General features: G+C 40.3%; 1 protein-coding gene across 3 annotated transcripts in view; it reads right to left on the bottom strand.

The window, feature by feature from the left end:
- FBXO3 (F-box protein 3) overlaps positions 1-14,338 on the bottom strand; it is a 33,776-nt gene extending 19,438 nt beyond the window's left edge. For all 3 annotated transcript variants that reach the window (XM_079929427.1, XM_079929429.1, XM_079929428.1), the window contains exons 1-3: positions 14,207-14,338; positions 9,732-9,821; positions 7,633-7,796 (exon numbers count right to left, since the gene is read on the bottom strand). In XM_079929427.1, coding sequence (XP_079785553.1) covers positions 7,633-7,796; positions 9,732-9,821; positions 14,207-14,310 — 358 coding nt within the window. In that variant the 5' untranslated portion in view covers positions 14,311-14,338. The remainder of the gene's footprint in view (positions 1-7,632; positions 7,797-9,731; positions 9,822-14,206) is intronic.
- Between the last annotated feature and the right edge of the window lie 3,848 nt (positions 14,339-18,186).

Raw genomic sequence — 18,186 nt, 5'->3', positions numbered from 1 at the left:
CATCTTCAGAAGAGCAACAATAAGACAGCTTCTTAACAGAACAATAGAAGCTGGAAGAATGGTATCTTCAAGTGCTGACTAGAATTCTATATCCAGTGAATACATACTTCCAAAGTGAAGATGAAATAAATATATTTTTCGACAAAAAAAAAATCTGAAAATATTCAGCAATAGCATTCCCTCGTTCAAAACAAAACAAAACAAAACAAAAAGGAATTCTCCAGGCAGAAGAAAAATTATCCCAGATGGAAGCATGAAGATTCAGGAAGAAATAAAGTGCAACCAGAAAAGGTAAATATTCAGGTAAATCTAAAATAATATTGAACATGTAAAATAATAATAATGTTTTCAAGGATATAAAATATGTTGAAAACTAAAATCACAAAACTATAATACAAAAGACAGGAGGGAGGTAATTGAAATTAAAGTATTCTAAGGTTCTTTCATTGTTCAGGAAGTGGTAAAAATACTAATTTACAATAGACTTTAAGTCAGAGATACATGTTTTAATCTCTAGGCTAATCACTAAAAAAAAGTTAGATAAATAAGAAAGGAAAGGAAGTATGGAATAAAAGATAATTAAGAAGAATGCAAAAAAGGAATACCTGCTCAGGTGCCACCAATATAAAACAGAAACATGGTATATTTACACTCAAATGTATTAGTAATTACATTAAATATAAACAGACTAAATAATCTAATTAAAAGACAAACAGACCAGATGAAAAACAAAACACAATCATATACAAGAGGCACATCTTAAAGATGTAGATACAGAAAAGAAAGCTAAAATAGCTACTAAAATCATACAAAGTAGACTTTAAGGCAAATAGCATTATTCGAGGTAATGGAGGACTTTTTGTAATGGCAAAAAGGTTAAATTCACTACACAGGTATTATAAGTTTAATTTTGTGCATCTAATAACACAGCTTCAAAATACTTTTTTTTTTTTTTTTTTTTTTGCGGTACGCGGGCCTCTCACCGCCGTGGCCTCTCCCGTTGCAGAGCACAGGCTCCGGACATGCAGGCCCAGTGGCCATGGCTCACAGGCCCAGCCGCTCCGTGGCATGTGGGATCCTCCCGGACCAGGGCACGAACCTGCGTCCCCTGCATCGGCAGGTGGACTCTCAACCACTGCGCCACCAGGGAAGCCCCCAAATACATTTTTTAAATGACAGAATTAAAATGGAAAAAATATATATCTGTAATCATAATGGGTGTATTAGTTTTCTACTGCCACAATATTAGCCGCTTAAAATAACACTCATTTATTATTTCACATTGTCTGTAGGTCAGAATTCTGGACATGACTGAATTGGATCTTCTGCTCAGGTCCCACAAGGCTGAAATCATGGTGTTAACTGGGGCTGCTAGTGCACCTTATGCATCTTTTGCTTGGGGTTCTCTTCCAAACTCACTGGTTGTTGGAAGAACTCAGTTCTTTGTAGTTGCAGGATTGAGGCTCTCTACTCTTAGAAGCCACCTGCCATTCCTTATCACCTGGCCCTCTCCACAACTTGCCAGTTTGCTTATTCATGACCTGTAGGAGACACACCCAGGCTCTGAATCTCTCTGACTTCTGGAAGGGCCCAGTTCCTGTTAAGGGCTCACCTGATTGGGTCAGGCCTGCTCAGGATAATTTCCTTTTTGATTAATGATTAATTCAAATGCAACTAATTTGGGACCTTCATTACATCTGTAAAACCCTTTTGTCATCTAATATGACCTAATCACAAGACAGAAATCAATTATATCCATTGTACAACTCACACTCAAGGGGAAGCTATCATTATACCAGGCATGTACCACAGTGGGTGAGAATCTTGGGACCTATCTCAGAACTCTGCCTACCACAGTGAGAAATTTTAACATACCTCTCTCAGTAACTAACAGAACAAGGAGACCAAAAACCTCATTAAGAGTACAGAAGATTTGAACAAGATCAACAGTTTTTGCCTAATCATATATATAGTACTAAATGGCAAGAATGGCAGAATATACATTCTTTTCAAGTATACATGGAACATTTGCCAAGATAAATTATATGCCGGACCACATAACAAATCACAATAAATTTCAAATGACTGAACTCATATAGAGTATATCCTCTGATCATAGTGGAATTAAAATATAAATTACATTAAAAAGATTACTAAAAAAGCCCCCAATGTTTAGAAATCAAGCAATACATTTCTATATAATCCATGGGTCAAAGAAGAAATCACAAAATATTCTGAACTGCATGTTAATGAAAATACAGCATATTAAAACTTGTGGGATGAAGTTAAAGCTATGTTTAAAGGGAAATTTATACCCCTAAATGCATTTGAAGAAAACAAGGAAGGCTGAAAAATCTATGATCTAAGTAATCATCTCAAGTCAGGAGAAAAGTGACAGTAAACTTAAAGAGAAGTAATCAGAGAAATTAATGAAATAAGAAATAAGATATTAACATAGAGAGGATTGACAAAGGCAAAAGTCAGTTCTCTGAAAAGACTAATAAAACTGATTAGCCCTTACCTAGCAAAACTGATCCAGAACAACAGAGAGAAAGCACAAATAATATAAGAAATGGAAAGGTGAAACCACTAGAGATCTAACAAGCATTACGAAGAGGATAATTATGAAAAATTTTATGGCAATAAATTAGAAAATGTAGATGAAGTAGACAATTTCCTAGAAAAACACAACTTATCAAAACTGACATAAGACTAAGTAGAAAATCTGAGTAGTCCTAAATCTGATAAAGAAATTGAATCCTTAATTTAAAACCTTCCCACAATGAAAACTCCAGGACTGAATGCCTTCACTGGTATATTCTACTAATCATTTAAACAAGAAATAAGACCAAGCTTACATAAACTCTTCCAGGGAACAGAAAAAGAGGCAACACTTCCCGACTTGTTTACAAGGCCAGCATCATCTTGATACCAAAACCTGACAAGAACATTGCAAGAAAGGAAAATTACAGGCCAAACTCTCTCATGAGCATAGATGTAAAAACCCCAAATACTAGCAAATCAAATCCAACAATACATAAAAAAGATAATACATTCCAAGCAAAGTAGGTTTATTCCAAGAATGCAAAATTGGTTTAACATTCAGAAAAATCAATCAATGTAATTCAGAGCATTAACAAAATGAAGTAGAAAAATCATATGATAATGACAAGGCTGGAAAGGCATTTGATAAAACTCAATTATCTGTTTAAAGCACAAAAACAAAAAACCCTTTTCCCAAACTAGGATCAGAAGGGACTTTCTTCAACATGCTAAAGAGTGTCTAGTAAAAATCTACAGCAAACATCAGCTTTAAAGGAGAAATGTTGAAAGCTTTCCCTCTGCAGTCAGAAAGATAAGGATACTCACTATTATCATTTCTATCCAACACTGCACTGAAGGCTCTAGCCAGTTCAATAAAGCAAGAAAAATAAAGAAATGACATATAGGGATTGGAAAGCTAGAAATAAAACTATCATTCTACATCTTTAAAGAAATGCAAATTAAAATCACCACTACACACCCACTAGAAGGGCTAAAATAAAAAGAATGACAACATTATTAAAGTGCTAGTAGGAATGTTAAGTGGTAAAACCACTTTGGAAAATTAACAGTATCTTCTGAAGTTTAATACAAGCACACTATACAACCCAGAAAACGCAACCCTAGATATTTACCTGATAGAAATATGCTCATATGTACATCAAAAATGATTTACAGCATTATTTGTAATAGTCAAAGACTAGAAACAACCCAAATATCCAACAACAGTAGAATGAATGTATAAATTGTGGTCTAATCATATAACGGAGTATTTATACTGTAACAAAAATGAACAAAATACTGTTACACACAACACTGCTGAATCTCACAAATGAAACAGAAATAATTCACGCAAAAAACATACTTAATCATGCCAATTATATAAAGTTCAAAAAGAGAGAAAACTACTCAGTGGCATTAGCAAACAGGATAGTGGTTACCCCTGAGAAAGACAGAGGGTTCTAGGTACACATAATTATTCTACTTCTTGACCTGACGGGTGTTACAATGGGCATGTTCACCTTGTGACAATTCACTGAGTTGTACACTTATGATCTGTGTACATTTCTATAGGTTGGTTAACATCACTAGTGATAGGCTGTGGATATCACATACCCCCAGCTATGTGATGACACACCTCACCTCGCTGGTAACCTGAAAACACATTACTCCAGTCTAATCGTGAGTAATACTTTAGACAAAGTCAGTTTGAGGGACATTCTGCAAAATACCTGACCAGTACTCCTTCAAACTGTCAACGGTGTGAAAGACAAAGAAAGACTGGGAAGTGTCCACAGACCAGAGGACACTAAGGAGACATGACAACTAAATGCAATGTAGTATTCTGGATTGGATGCAGGAATTGAAAAAGGATTCCACTGATGGAAAATCTGGTGAATTCTGAATAAAGTCTAGAATTTAGTTAGTAGTAAGGTGCCAGTGAAGACTTTAGTTTGACAAATGTCCCATGGGTTGGTATGTTAGGGGAAACTGAAACTGTGTGAGGGGTGTACAGAAATTCTCTGTACTATCTTTGCAACTGTCTTGTAATCTAAAATTAGTACAAAATGAAAAGTTTATTTTTTAAAAAGTTCAATACAAAAGAAAACAAGCTGAATAGCTGCCTGAACCAGAAGGTGAGTAAGAAAAAAAACACTAATATTTATATAGTTAGTGCTACACGTTGGACATTTAACATGTAACATTAAGAAACCAAGAATTTCTTGAAAAGAGAGAGCAAGGCAGAAAAAAAGTAAAATAACAACAAGCAAACATGGCAAAAGACAAATATAAGGAAATACATTTAGAGGGGCATCCTACTATAATAGAGTTTGGGAGCCAGGCAGACCAGGGTCAAATCTCAGCTCTACCAATTACAGCTGGCTTTCTGTATCCAGATGTGGAACTCAAGGATACAAAGGGTCAACTATGGGACTTGAGCATCTGCATATTTCAATATCCTCAGCAGGTCCTGAAACCAATGCCCGGTGGATACCAAGGGATGACTAGACTGACTGTGATCTCTGGCAAATTATTTCATCTCTTTAATCCAGTTTCCTCATCTGCAAGACAGAAGATAATACCACCTACCCAGGAGAATTACAGTGAGGATTAAATAAGCTTCATGTGCTTAATAAAGTGCTTTCCTGGCATACAATAAGTGTTTATGTACTTCCCTTGCCCCCAGACTATTTGTATGAGGAAGCAGTGAAAAGATTACTAGGAGCCAACAAACCTAGATTAGAGTTCTATCTCTGTTACTCACTAGCTACAGGACCCTGAATAAGTCACCTAAACTCTCTGAGCCTGTTCCTTCACCTGTAAAATGAAAGGGCTGGTATAAATCAGGGATCCACAAACTACAGCCTGCAGGCCAAATCCTGGCCTGCAGCCTATTTCCATAAATAAAGTTTTCTTGGAACACTGCCACACCCATTTGTTGTTATATTGTCTATGGCTGCTTTCCCACAATAGCAGAGTTAAATAGTTGTGACAGAGGCCATCTGTCCCTCAAAGCCTAAAATATTTACTATCTGGTCATTTAAAGAAAAAGTTTGCTAATCCCTGGTCTAAATGATCTCTAAAAGTCCCTTCTGACTTTAAAATTTTAAGCCAATACTTAAGGTTAATATGAAATTTAAAGATATGAGATATATACCATGAGATAGATTGGTAGAATGTACATCAATATACTATAATTTCAAGATACTTAATAAAAATTTTCCCAAACCCAGTGCCTATTTGCTTTCCAAGTTTCCTTCCTATCTGTGATCTCTATACCCTTGAAACTGAGTCAGGGACTATGGCCCCTGAGATGAGCAGCTAGTTTCCTGATTCAGCCCTAAAACTCATAGGTCTACATTAATAGAATCCCCAGCTTTCTAGATATCAGAGCCTTTGTTCTATTCCAATTTATGGCAAAGACCCCAGAGAACTGGCACCTGGGAGTAAAACAGGGGCTGACAAGGAATTCTCTGACAACCTCACCTTCAACCATTAAGTACAAAACAGTGAGCAGGGAGCCTGGGAATACCAATTGAGTGTCCCCTCAAAAAATTAAAAAATAAAAAATATAAAGAAAAAGGAAAAAGGAAGAAGCTGCTATGTATCCTTAGTTTCTTCCTTTCCTGGTAGCTCTGTGTCTCAAAGGAGAACCATGTCTATATTCCCATATTCCAAATATTCTAATATTAGACTAGCTCTCTAAGACTCCTAATACATTCTAAACAAAATAGGATAGATCTTCTCTCCCTTCAACAGCTGGTAAGACCACATCTCTGGAGTCAGCCCTATATTCAAATCCTGGCTCTGCTCTCCTTTGTGATAGCAAACAACTTACTTAGCCTTTTATGCCTCAGGTAGCTCACCTATAAAATAAGACTAGTAATGACCTACCTCATAGGATTTTGGCAACTTAAACGGAATAATATACAGTACTTGGCTTAGTACCTAGCTTTGTGTTTAATAAATAACAGCTATTGCAAACCCTTACATATTTTACTTATCATTACCAAATACCTATTTTCTGAATTATTTTCCTCTTGAAATTATTAAACCCCATACACCAAGTGGATAATATTTTTCTTTTCTTCCAAGGAAAAAACCTATTAAAAATATTAATCAAGGGTACTTTCTTTCAAAGCTGTACTCTCTCTGCCAAATCATTCTTTCTTCTACCTCCTAGCAATTCAGTTTTAAGTACCTGGTCATTCAATCATGATTTGTATGAAATTCATATTTGCATGGAAACGTACAGCAGAAATATGAAATGTAAAAGGAATGCCATGTCAAAAGAGTCCTTAGTTCAAAAGGTACACATTTGAGAAGAACTGATCCCAATTTCAGCTTAGCAAAACCAAAACACATATAAAATTCCTTTTAGTGGAGAAACTTGAAAAAAACTTGGAGGCTAAAGCAGGTAAGTAGCAATATATCTGCAATCCATTTATGTATTTCTTGGGCATAAATTTAAAAATCAAGTAATGAGAAATAGCTTGTTAATAATTTCTTGCCAAAATTGGACAATAATAGTATAGTAGAGACAGCATAGATTCTGGGGTCAAATAGACTTCAGTTCAAATCTTAGTTTTCATTATTCTGTAAATGTCAAAATAGGGATGAAAGTTTTCCCTACTCTATTAGGCTGCTCCTACATGCTTAAAGACCCAGTCTGTAATATTTGGTCTTTCAAATATTAGATTGTCAAATAAACATTTACTTGTACTAAAAAGAGGGAAGAGGGTTGATACAGCAGGCAATTTTTCAAATAAAAAAAGAAGTCTTTTAAAAGAAATTACAAGTTATCCTTAAGCAACAATAACATTACTAGTTTCTTTATGTAAAACAAATGTAAGGATAAAAAGAAGCTTTCACTGCTAATAATCATGTGGATGCTGAGGTAGGCCAAAATAGGGCAAGCACTAGAACCAGTGTCCTTTTAGCAAATTAGGCTTTCTATGTGCTTGACCAAATGCGAATGGTGAATTACAGATAATGTTGGATTAGCACAGATGATAGAAACCCAAAGTTATTTAACCTATTTATACTATGAAACTAAAATGGGGAAGGGAGACCCTGCATTCCCAATACCTTTCAGAGATAAAACCATACGAGGACATCTGGGTTCCAAATATTTCTTGAGATCATCCCAGGCCTTTTTAATAGCAGCATAATGGTCAATATATCTTCCTACATCAGAGTAAGTATCAATGAAGAGGGATTTCCAACACTGGTTCTTCTGTGTTTTCTCTTCCCTAAATAGATTTAAAAAATAAAATTAAAAATCTTTTGAAATGAAATTAGCATATATTTTAGACACTTATACCAACATACTTTATTGGGAATTTGTGGTTATTTTTGTCTTCATTTTCATTTATTGTAGCTACAAGTGAAGACTAGATAACAAAAAGTGACACATACATCAAAAAATTTAACAAGTTACTGCTGGCATGGTGGGATTATGAGTCACTTATTTTCTTACTTTCTACTTATTTTTTTTCTAAATTTCTAATCCTTGATAAGATATAATGTGAATAGTATATGGGATATGAATTTCAACTTACTCCTAAAAACATGCCAGTTACACAATTTTTAAACATATATTTAATTTTTCTATTTTAGAGAATATTTAGAATCTAATGATACAATAATATTAATCTAACTTATCTACATTGGATTAGCTAGAGGATCATATAGCATATCAAAGGAATCACACGATTCAACATTCCTATTTGGTACAATTCCACAAACATTTACTGTCTACTTAGCTACTGAGGATATTAAAAGTAAGGCACATTTTTTGCCTTCAAAAATGTATAATCTAATCAGGGAGAAAGAAGGAAGTATAAATTTAAGAGTCAGAAGTGGTACAAGATAAGGCAGCCAGAAAGGGCCTTAAGGTAACATACTAATGAGGTTGACCTTATCCTGTAGGGAATGGAGAGCCACTGAAGAGTTTTAACAGGAGAGTTAAAAGAGCAGAATTGTGGTTGTGGTTTGGGAAGGGTGTACACTAGAGCCACAGAGATGGACTGGAAGGGTTTTGCAGCAGTCTTGGTAAGAGATGATGAACTGAGCTAAAACTGTGGTGGCTAGATGAAATGAGAAGAAAGATTCAAGAAATATACAGGGGCTAAAATCAGAAAAGCTTGGTAATTGAATGAATGTAGAGACAGAAGGAGAAAAGAGATCTAGAATGATTCCTGTTTCTGGCTTGGAGGGCGGGATGGATGGTACTGCTATGAAGATATGAATGCAGGAGGATCAGGTTTAGGGATGGGGAAAAGAACAATTCAGGGTGTTGTATACATGTGCCTGCGTTTTTCGGGGTGGGGGCAGTGGTGGAAGGGAAGTGTCTTTTTATTAATCTAAGTAATATACATATATATTATTAAAACCAAAAAGTACTGAAGAACTTAAGATGAAAAACTAGGCAGTCTCCTGTTCTAAGTCCAACCTCTCAAAGAAATCTTTAGTTATTTCTGGAAGTTATCTCTATAATTCTAAATGTTTATGCCTCTAGTTCTTGGTTTACCAATTTATATCTATCTACTGATACCCCAAAGTAAAAGACCAGGATACAGCAATACTTAAAATTCCCTCTTCCTCATTCTTCCTCCTCCCAATGTTTGGAGGCTCTGTTACTAATTTTTCATTCTATTAAGTAGCTTGCAGCTTTAAATAGTATATTTAAACCTCTATTTCTTGCTTCACCAACTTCAGTCACTACCTGACTCCCCTCAACCTAAGAAAAAGATACTAGCAATCCTACCCTCTTTCATCTTTCCCAACTCCCACCTTCTGTCATCTACCCTTGTATTCTATCAAATTTATTAAAATTTACTGAATTCAGTGAACCCTGTGGGTCATCCAACAGAAAGATCCAGCAGACAGTTGTGCAAAGAAATCTGGAGCTCAGTGGGAATGTTAGGAGTGGACACTCAGGTTTGGGAGTTAGAAGCATACAAGTAGTCTCTACAAAGTGCAACAGTGCATGCAGGAGACTTCACAGACAGAGAAGAGTAGTGAGCCAAGGGTAGCAGCTTGGAGAACACCTGCATTTACTGGCAGGCACAAGAAAGGCCACCAAAGGGGTTAAAGAGACAAGGGTTAGAGAGGAGAATCAGGATAGACTAGCATTAATGGAAGCCAAGGGCCAAATTTCAAGAATACATTTCCCAAATACTCACTCAGATATCAGCCAGTATTTTTTGCAATGTCTTCTCCACAGCGGATCGTGACTTGATAGCTGGCTAAGTCTTCGACTGACATAGCAACAACTGGCAGTAACCAGATTCACAGTTAGTATAAAAGAAAACAAGAAAACAATTTAAAAGTAAAGATGAAAATATTCAATGTTAGGTTTTATTCCTTTTGCTTTTCTGCCACTATCTACCTTTATAACTGCAAAACAATCTTTTCTAAAACCTGTTTAACATGTTAGCTAGTATAATTACCTTGTGAGTAGTGAAATCTTAACTATTTGAGTTCACAAACCACAAAATGTCTACAATTGTAATTTTCATACGAAAGTCTATAAAACATATAAACCATTGGAGTTAATTTCAAATCAAAGAGCTTTCCTATATTTATTATTGGGGCAGTAATCATTTCTACATATAGAAACGTTATTCAGGTGTAAACAAAGTGCTTTTTCTTTTTAAGATCTGTGAGACATTTGATATTAAATACACAGGGCTTTTGTTTGTTCTAATTTTTTCTTAACAGAAAGAAATATTACAGCCATATTACTTTTTAACTATAGCAACTATTGGAAAGCCCACCTATAAAAGGTGTCAGATTCTCAACAATTCTGTTTCAATATCCATAGCTATTCAAGTTACTATCAGCTGCTCAAAAATTTGGAACGTTAGAAACAAATAATTTTCTTTTTATACAGAGATTTCTAATACAATAGTGCTTGAATCCTGTAAATCCTACCCTACATAATTAATTTTCAAAAAGAATGAACTTAAGATTTAAAAAAATGCATTTCTATCCTTTCAGAAGAGAAATCACAAGTTATAGAAAGTAGGTATAAAAGATTTCACTTGGGCAATAGCTAATCAATTAAGGGAATCTTAAATCACATGGGATTTGTCAAGGCCATAAGTGGGGCATGTTAAAAAACAACTGATGGTAAACAGATTAGCCTTTGTTCATTTTTCAGATTTTATACAAACATAATTCTCATCCTTTTCTGCCAAGCTCAGGAGATGCCCAAACTAACATTTGCAAACATAGGAATCCTTCCAGTTTTGTGAATTCAGAGTCCATCACTGTCCCAAGAGTTAACATAAAAGAATCTCTGGAATATGCACCAAAGGTGATTTCTGATGCAAGGCAAGGATGAAAACTACTATCCTAGAGCTTCTGACTCAGTTGGCATGGGGTGAGATCTGTACCTCAGGCATGTGTATGTTTAAAAAGTGCCACATGTAATTCTGATACACAGTGAGATTCAAACTATGCAGTTTATATTACATAATGATCCCAATGGACTAATTCAATCCAACCCAATCCAGTTCAGCAAATATGTACCATAACCTTCAGAGCTTAGCAATCGGCAGGACACCTGACAAATTTGGGCTATAAACTACAGGAAAGAAGTTGCAGTACACTGGAAACTTTTCTGTGGATAAAATTCTATGGCATTTGTGTCAACATTCCTGGGCTAAGGGATGCCCAGAGAGCTGGTTAAACATTATTTTTTTAAAACATATTTATTTATTAGCTGCGTTGTGTCTTTGTTGCTGTGTGCGGGCTTTCTCTAGTTGTAGGGAGCGGGGGCTACCCTTCGTTGTGGTGCGCGGGCTTCTCATTGCGGTGGCTTCTCTTGCTGCGGAGCATGGGCTCTAGGCGCGTGGGCTTCAGTACTTGTGGCTCGTGGGCTCTAGAGCGCAGGCTCAGTAGTTGTGGCGCACAGGCTTAGTTGCTCCGTGGCATGTGCGATCTTCCGGGACCAGGGATCAAACCTGTGTCCCCTGCATTGGCAGGCGGATTCTTAACCACTGCGCCACCAGTAAAGCCCCTAAACATTATTTCTTGATGTGTCTGTGAGATGTTGCCAGAAAAGATTAGCATTTGAATTGGTGGACTAAGTTAGCCAGATGGCCCTCCCCAATGTGGGTTGGCACCTTCCAATCATCGAGGGCCTGAATAGAACAAAAAGGCAGAGGAAGGTTGAGTCTGCTCTCTGCCTGACCGCTAAGTTGAGACACTGATCTTCTCTTGTCCTTGGCACTCCTGGTTCTCAGGCCTTCAGACCCAGACTGGGATCTACTTCATCAGCTCTCCAGCTCTCAGCCCTTTAAACTATACCACCAGCTTTCTTGGGTCTCCAGCTTGCATTTGGCAGACTGTAGGACTTCTCAGCCTCTATAATTCATGAGCAAATACCTTATAAAAAACCACACACACACACACACACACACACACACACACACACACACTCCCTCTCTCTCTCTCTCTCTCTCTCTCTATTGGTTCTGCTTCTCTCGAGAACCCTAATACAGTATTCAACTCAGTTCACTTCCACAAACATTTATGGAGGGATCACTTCTGTTTAAAATGTTGATTACTACCAAAATCATTTAAAATAAAATCCGATCTCCTCACCTTGTTTTACAAGGTCCTGCATGATCTCACTAGTCTCTTCCCAAGCCTCTCTGCCTGTGAATCATTCCCTAATTCCTGCAACACCAGTCTTCTAGCTCCTCCAACAGGCTATGCTATTGTCCAATCAGCTTCTGAAAACACCGTTCCTTCTGCCAGGACTGCTCTATGTTATCCGTCATATACAGCAGCTCCTTCCAATTTGAATCAATTCCTTAACAGACCAACTCGTTCACTTCCTTCATAGCACACAGCAGCTCTTGTAATTACGCACTTATTTGTTTTCCATCTTGCCCGCTAGACTGTAAGCTTACGAGAGGGGCCTTGTCTGTCTTGTTCACTATTGTTTCCCCGACATTTAATAGGCTGGCACACAGCAGGCGCCCAAAAAAAGCAAATCTGTTGAATAAATGGTGACTCTGCAAAGATAAACAAGACAGTCGTTACATTTAAGAAATGCATAATCTATCTGGTATGGTAAATACCTCTCCTTCTGCAGAGGAAGGAGAAAGGTAGAGACTGGACTCGGGAGAGGGGGTCCTTAAAGGAATTCCATCTTGCCAGGTTCAGAAGAAGGGGGCATGGCATTCCAGGCAGGGTCAGGAGTTTAAGCCACAGAACAAAGAAACACAAGTGTGCTGGCAGAGGTCTATTTGGCCAGAGTAGACTATGCCAAATAATAAGGGCCTTAAATGCTCCCAGAAGTTTAGGTTATAATCTGTAAATAACAAGGGGCATTATAGGTTTTTAAGGAGGATGACAGCCAGATCTGTCTTAGAAAAATCACTCTGGGAGCAATGTGGCCCACAGATCAAAAAGCGTGTGTGTATGTGTTAGATTTCTAAAAGGCTATAGCAACAGAATATTTCAGATGAAAATAGTTTGGAACTGTAACAGCCTTTTCGAAAGAAAAAGATAAACTTTATTACAAGCCTGAGTAGAGAAAAATTTGTTTTCTAGAAAAATAAAAGTGTTACAGGTACTAATATAGATAGCAGCCAGAAACTGGAATTATCCCTCTGTCACCACTTAGCTAAACCAACCAACAGCTACCAGTAACTTCAAGAAGGCTGTATTTCTAAAAGGATTCCTGACAACACAGGGTACAATCAGCAAATGACTAAAATCCAATGGTTAATCCAAAAAACAAAACAAAACAAAACGAATCTCGCCTACCTATCCTTAAGAGGGCGAGTCTGCCTCCTTTGCAAATATATGTGGTGGCACAAGAAAGACCCATGCCACCAGCTGTCAAGGGTGTAAACAGCGCCATTTCTTCCACCATCCCAGACGGTCCCAAGCGCTGAAGTAACTGGGCATTTAACCACCCCTACCAGCAACCGGTGTTTATTTTTGGAACAGATGCCGGTAACTTGGGAAACCCAAAGCATACAGGAGGGAAAATGGTCACCTGTACCGCACCACCGGAAGTCAGTACCAAAACACAAAATCCAACATGCAACCGTGAGAAGGAACGCTGAAAGCGAAACAATTATCTAGCACAGAAGTCCGAAAGTGAGCCCTGCCAGATATTACGTCGCTGCGTAAGTCGCACCCAGGGGTCAGGGGGTCGCCTGGCTCCTCTCTGGCGTCCCACCTGCCCACTTTGGCGCCTGACTCTACAGGCTCCTGGCCCAGGCAGAGAAAAGCGCTCGGCCCGGACGGGGACTTTTCCAAAGCGGCCAGGGCTGCCCTTAGCGGGCAAAGACCACGGGGGCCGGGAGGTGCGGGGCGCTGGGGTCCGCGCGGCGGCAGCGGGGAGCACTTGGCCCCGCTTCCAACTGGGCCTCGCCACAGCCTGGGAGAAAGAGCTGTTGTCGCTCCTCAGGCCTGGGCCCGGGACGGGAGGAAGACCTCAAGGCGGGGCCCTTTCCGCCCCGGTCTCGCCCCTGCCCCCGGGTGGCTCTGCAGGATCAGGGCGGCCCTGGCGTCACCTCCTGGCTGTCACGGGAGTCCAGGTCCTGTCGGCGAGCCGGGCCTCCGTCCCTCTTGCCTTACGCCTCCTCCCCCACCCGTGACCCCACCCCTGCCGTGCGCATCGTCCCATTACTTGATTAGGTCCCGGTAGTCCAAGAAGGATAAGATAAGGAGCAGGGGATCGGTGGGCAGCGATTCTAGGGTCAGGGGCGCCGACTCGGTCTCCACGGCCGCCATCTTGCCTGGCCCAGTGCAGGCCTGGCCCCGCCCCGGCCCCGCCCCCTCCGCCACCGCCCTCGCAGTTCCCTAGCCGATTGCACAGGTTTGTTGTGTAACCGACAGGATAGCCCCGCCCACGGGGAGGCCGATGGGCGGCTCCCTGGAAGGCTCCGCCCACCGTCCTGCGGGTCAAGGGCCAGCGCGGTGGCGTCCGTCTGCGTCTCGGGTACCTCTTCAGCCAAGCTGCGCGAGCTCTGCCAGGTGCCCACATGCTCACCCTTAGATCTCCCGGTCTCTCTCCTCCCATTCCGGTCCCTAAACTTGCCCAGCCCGGACCCCTATGAGCCTTTATTACTAAATCTGCTTGGGTCACTCCAGCCTCTCATGCGAAATTTTACATCCGGTATCCTCGAAGCGTGCCCCCAAATCTCACAGTAAGTTCTCTCTCTGCCCTTGGCCCCCAAATCCATCGCTTCTCTTCGTTTTCCGACCTAGAAATTCCTCGTTTCTCCCTTCAGCTTCCCTCGCCCGGCGTGTCCCTTGCACAGAGCAGGAACCTTGTCCGCTCTGTAGTGGGCAGAGTTGGGAATCAACTAGAGGCTCTTCTTCCAAACTAGGGAAATGGTCGTCGAGGGCATAATTTTAACGCTCTCCCAAGTAAACGGTGCATGGGGTCTGAATCTAAGGGTCAGCCTCTCTCAATTAGGTTGTCCCGGTTATTTTTCAGCCCATTAGGGCAATGCAAAGCGTATATTAAATGGATTTTTTTTTTGCTAAGATTTAATCTCGGAGGGTTAAGTACTTCCGGTGTGAAGGGATGGGTTGAGACCCGGCTGGGCTTGATTGAGGCACATGATGGCCACTCTTCAGCTTAGACAAGATGGTATTAAAATGGGGGTGGGAGACGTGTCATGGATTGTGAGCTAAGGAATACATCACTTATCGGATTTCTTCTTTTCCGTTTCTTTCCAAAGGCAATATGGTGTAAGCAGCTGTGGGGAGTCTGGTCAGACACGAACTTCACACATCTGTTATTTACTAGAAGTGAGATGGTGGACTAGTTAACTATACCTAAGTTCTATGAGCTTGTTTACTCTAAAAACCAACCATTCCCTAAAGTGGTCTATGGATGCTGATAAAGATTTTTGCAAAGTGCCTGGCTAGATATTCAATAAATGTTAATTTCCCAAGCCTAAGTATACATCCATCACTAAGTTTTCCAAACTCTTCCACATCCTGGAGAAAGTTTTCTCCTAACTATTTGGAAAAGTGGAAATGATTCTACCCCTCCCATCTCACCCACCCCCAACAATAAAACACTCCATTTCTTCTATTCACCATGCCATTAATGCTTTATAATTATGGTTTTGTCTAATTTTATAACCCCTCTTCTCCCCCCCCCCCACTGTATTAATTACATTTTTTATTTTCTGTGTCTTATGATGTTTTGACATCCTAAAAATCCTGCTGGCTGGGGAGAGACTGCCCCCCTCCCCCCAGGGCTAGCTCGTTCCTAAAGATAGCAAACAACTTACATGGACGCACCTCTCATATGCAAGCCAACCACCCCCTTTATCTAACTGTCACACACCGAGCCACTATTTCCCCTGCCTAAATTGTCTCAGGGCTAGGTACCAGGCAATGAGAGAACACCTCTATAGCCCAAAGCCCACCATTTATTGTTCAAATTAGCCAATCCCAAGCTGTTTACTTGCCCTGCCCAGTGCAAACTCCAATAAAGCTCTGGCCTAAATTTGCCTCTTGCTCCTGCTTCTGCCTCCTGACCCAAACCTGATGCTTCCACTGGGCACCTTCACAGTGTCGTGTGCCCCTTTCTCTAGGGAAATGTAATAAAAATCTTCTTTCAATGGCACTGATCTTGCCATGTCGTCATTCAATCACCTTCATAAACTAAAATCCCACAGGTAAAATGAGAGCCACCCAGCAAAAACCAAAAACTAAACAAAACAAAACCCTCTGCTTACATCTCTGTATTTCCAAACTATTTATGCACATATTTAGAGCATTAATTGAACCAGATTCAGGTCAGTTGTTCCCTGTTTGTCTCTCTCACCAGGCTGTAAACTCTCAGTCTTTTTCATCCTTGTAACCCCAAGGCCTTTCTACAACAAGTAGAAAGTTTAAGTTCAGGTTGAATGGATGAAGACAGAGCTGTCATTTCTGTTTACAAGGGAACCTTGCCTGTTGATATAGGTAAATGCTTATAAAGGCATTTGATTCTAATTCATTTTGTCTATTTCTCCCTCAGATGGGCTACTTTACTTGTTTTAAATCGAAAAACTGGTAGGAGTTTCAAGTGGACTGCATTTGCTTCTGCTATCCTATTGCATTTTCCTTCCCTTTGGACTTGGTCCAGTTATGACCTAATGAGAAGACCAGAAGTGTGAAGTTAATCTGTCATGGCCAGGATTAAGGTGAGGCAAGATTTGCGCTCACTTGGGGCACAAAATGTAAGGAAGTACCAAAAAACCAGTAATCAAGATGATGTTAATATTTTAATACAATACTTAAAAAAATTAATGCAAAAACCCATGATGAACAAAATCTTAAACAAAAACGGGATCCCACAGTGCTATGCAAGCCAAACTGGAGCCTAAGGCAAAAGGAAAAATATATGTTTTTATGTCTTTTCAAATGGTTATTTTTTTCCTATAAGGCCAGGAGGGGGTGCTCAGGCAGGGGACTTGCTTCTCCCATGTGGCAGGGCTCAGAGCTCTTGCCATCCTTGGGGAGTGACATCAGGTTGCTGGCCCCTGCTGTGACAGCCCACACCTCCCTGGGGAAGTGGTCCCAGCCCAGGCTCCATTTCTGTCCCCAACATGGTAGAAGCAGGTAGAGGAAGCTGGGGGAGCAATGTAGCTGAGCAGGACCCAGGACAGCCCTCTCCTGGGCTGTGGCTTCCTGTTACCAACCGCCATACCCCTAATCATGGCTGGAAAGGGGTAGGAAGAGGAAGCTGGGACTTGGCTATTTGGGTCCCCTGGGCTAAGGTTGAGGGTGAGGGCTCCATAGCCTTTGTGCCTTGGTGGGAGAAACAGTTTCTCCAAGTCTGCTAATTGTTTTGGAAGCTAGTCTCTAAAGGGCATGGAAGGATTTCACCAAAACAGAATTTGCTTGCCATTAATATTCCTATGGTAGGTCAGAAAGCACAAGGTTCTGAAAGAAGAGTTCATGTGTGGCATAAAAAAAAAGATTTCTCTATTCTCTCAGGAATAGAGATAATGCCTGAGAAGTAAATATACTTACATGTTCTCTTGCCTTCACTGGCAAGCAGTTTTTAGTGCACAATGCCTACCTCCTTACACATGATTACACCTTAGCTTCAAGGTTCCCATTGGCTGTTTTGGTAAATCCCTCAGACATCATTCATACCTTATCACATGCGAGGGTCTGGGCTCAGGACTGGAAGGGATCAAGACACAGTGCTGTTCCTGCTTTGATGCAATTACTCATTAGAAGGTGAGAGATACACCTGTTTGCTCGGGGAGAGACAAATCCGCATGGCCCTGCAGTCTGTTTTCTCCCTCGTTTTCATGGTTTAGCAAGTAGCTGCATCAGCAGATCTGAGTTTGCTGGCAAGCAGGACAGACAGCAGACACTGAGCTTTAGAGGCGCTTGCTAAATGGTGTAAATGGTGCCCAGGGGCCCCCCATGTGTAAAACACCATAGTTTAGGGTCCCTCTCTATTGACCACCCTCTGGGATGTGTCCAGTCTTCTTCTGCCCAGCCTAAGTGTGCCTCCCAGTGGGACAATGAAAGCTGTGAATTGGGATGGGGCGGGAGGTGGGGTGGGGTGGGAGTTCACGTGCATTCTCCTCCTTCTCTGCTTGTAGACCCGCCCCAAACATTGTGTGTTGACACTGCATGGCCTTG

This window comes from Stenella coeruleoalba, assembly GCF_951394435.1.
Source record: "Stenella coeruleoalba genome assembly, chromosome: 8".
Lineage (NCBI taxonomy): Eukaryota > Metazoa > Chordata > Mammalia > Artiodactyla > Delphinidae > Stenella > Stenella coeruleoalba.
The sequence above is the reverse complement of the archived record's forward strand: the minus strand, read 5'-3'. Positions and strand labels throughout refer to the sequence as shown.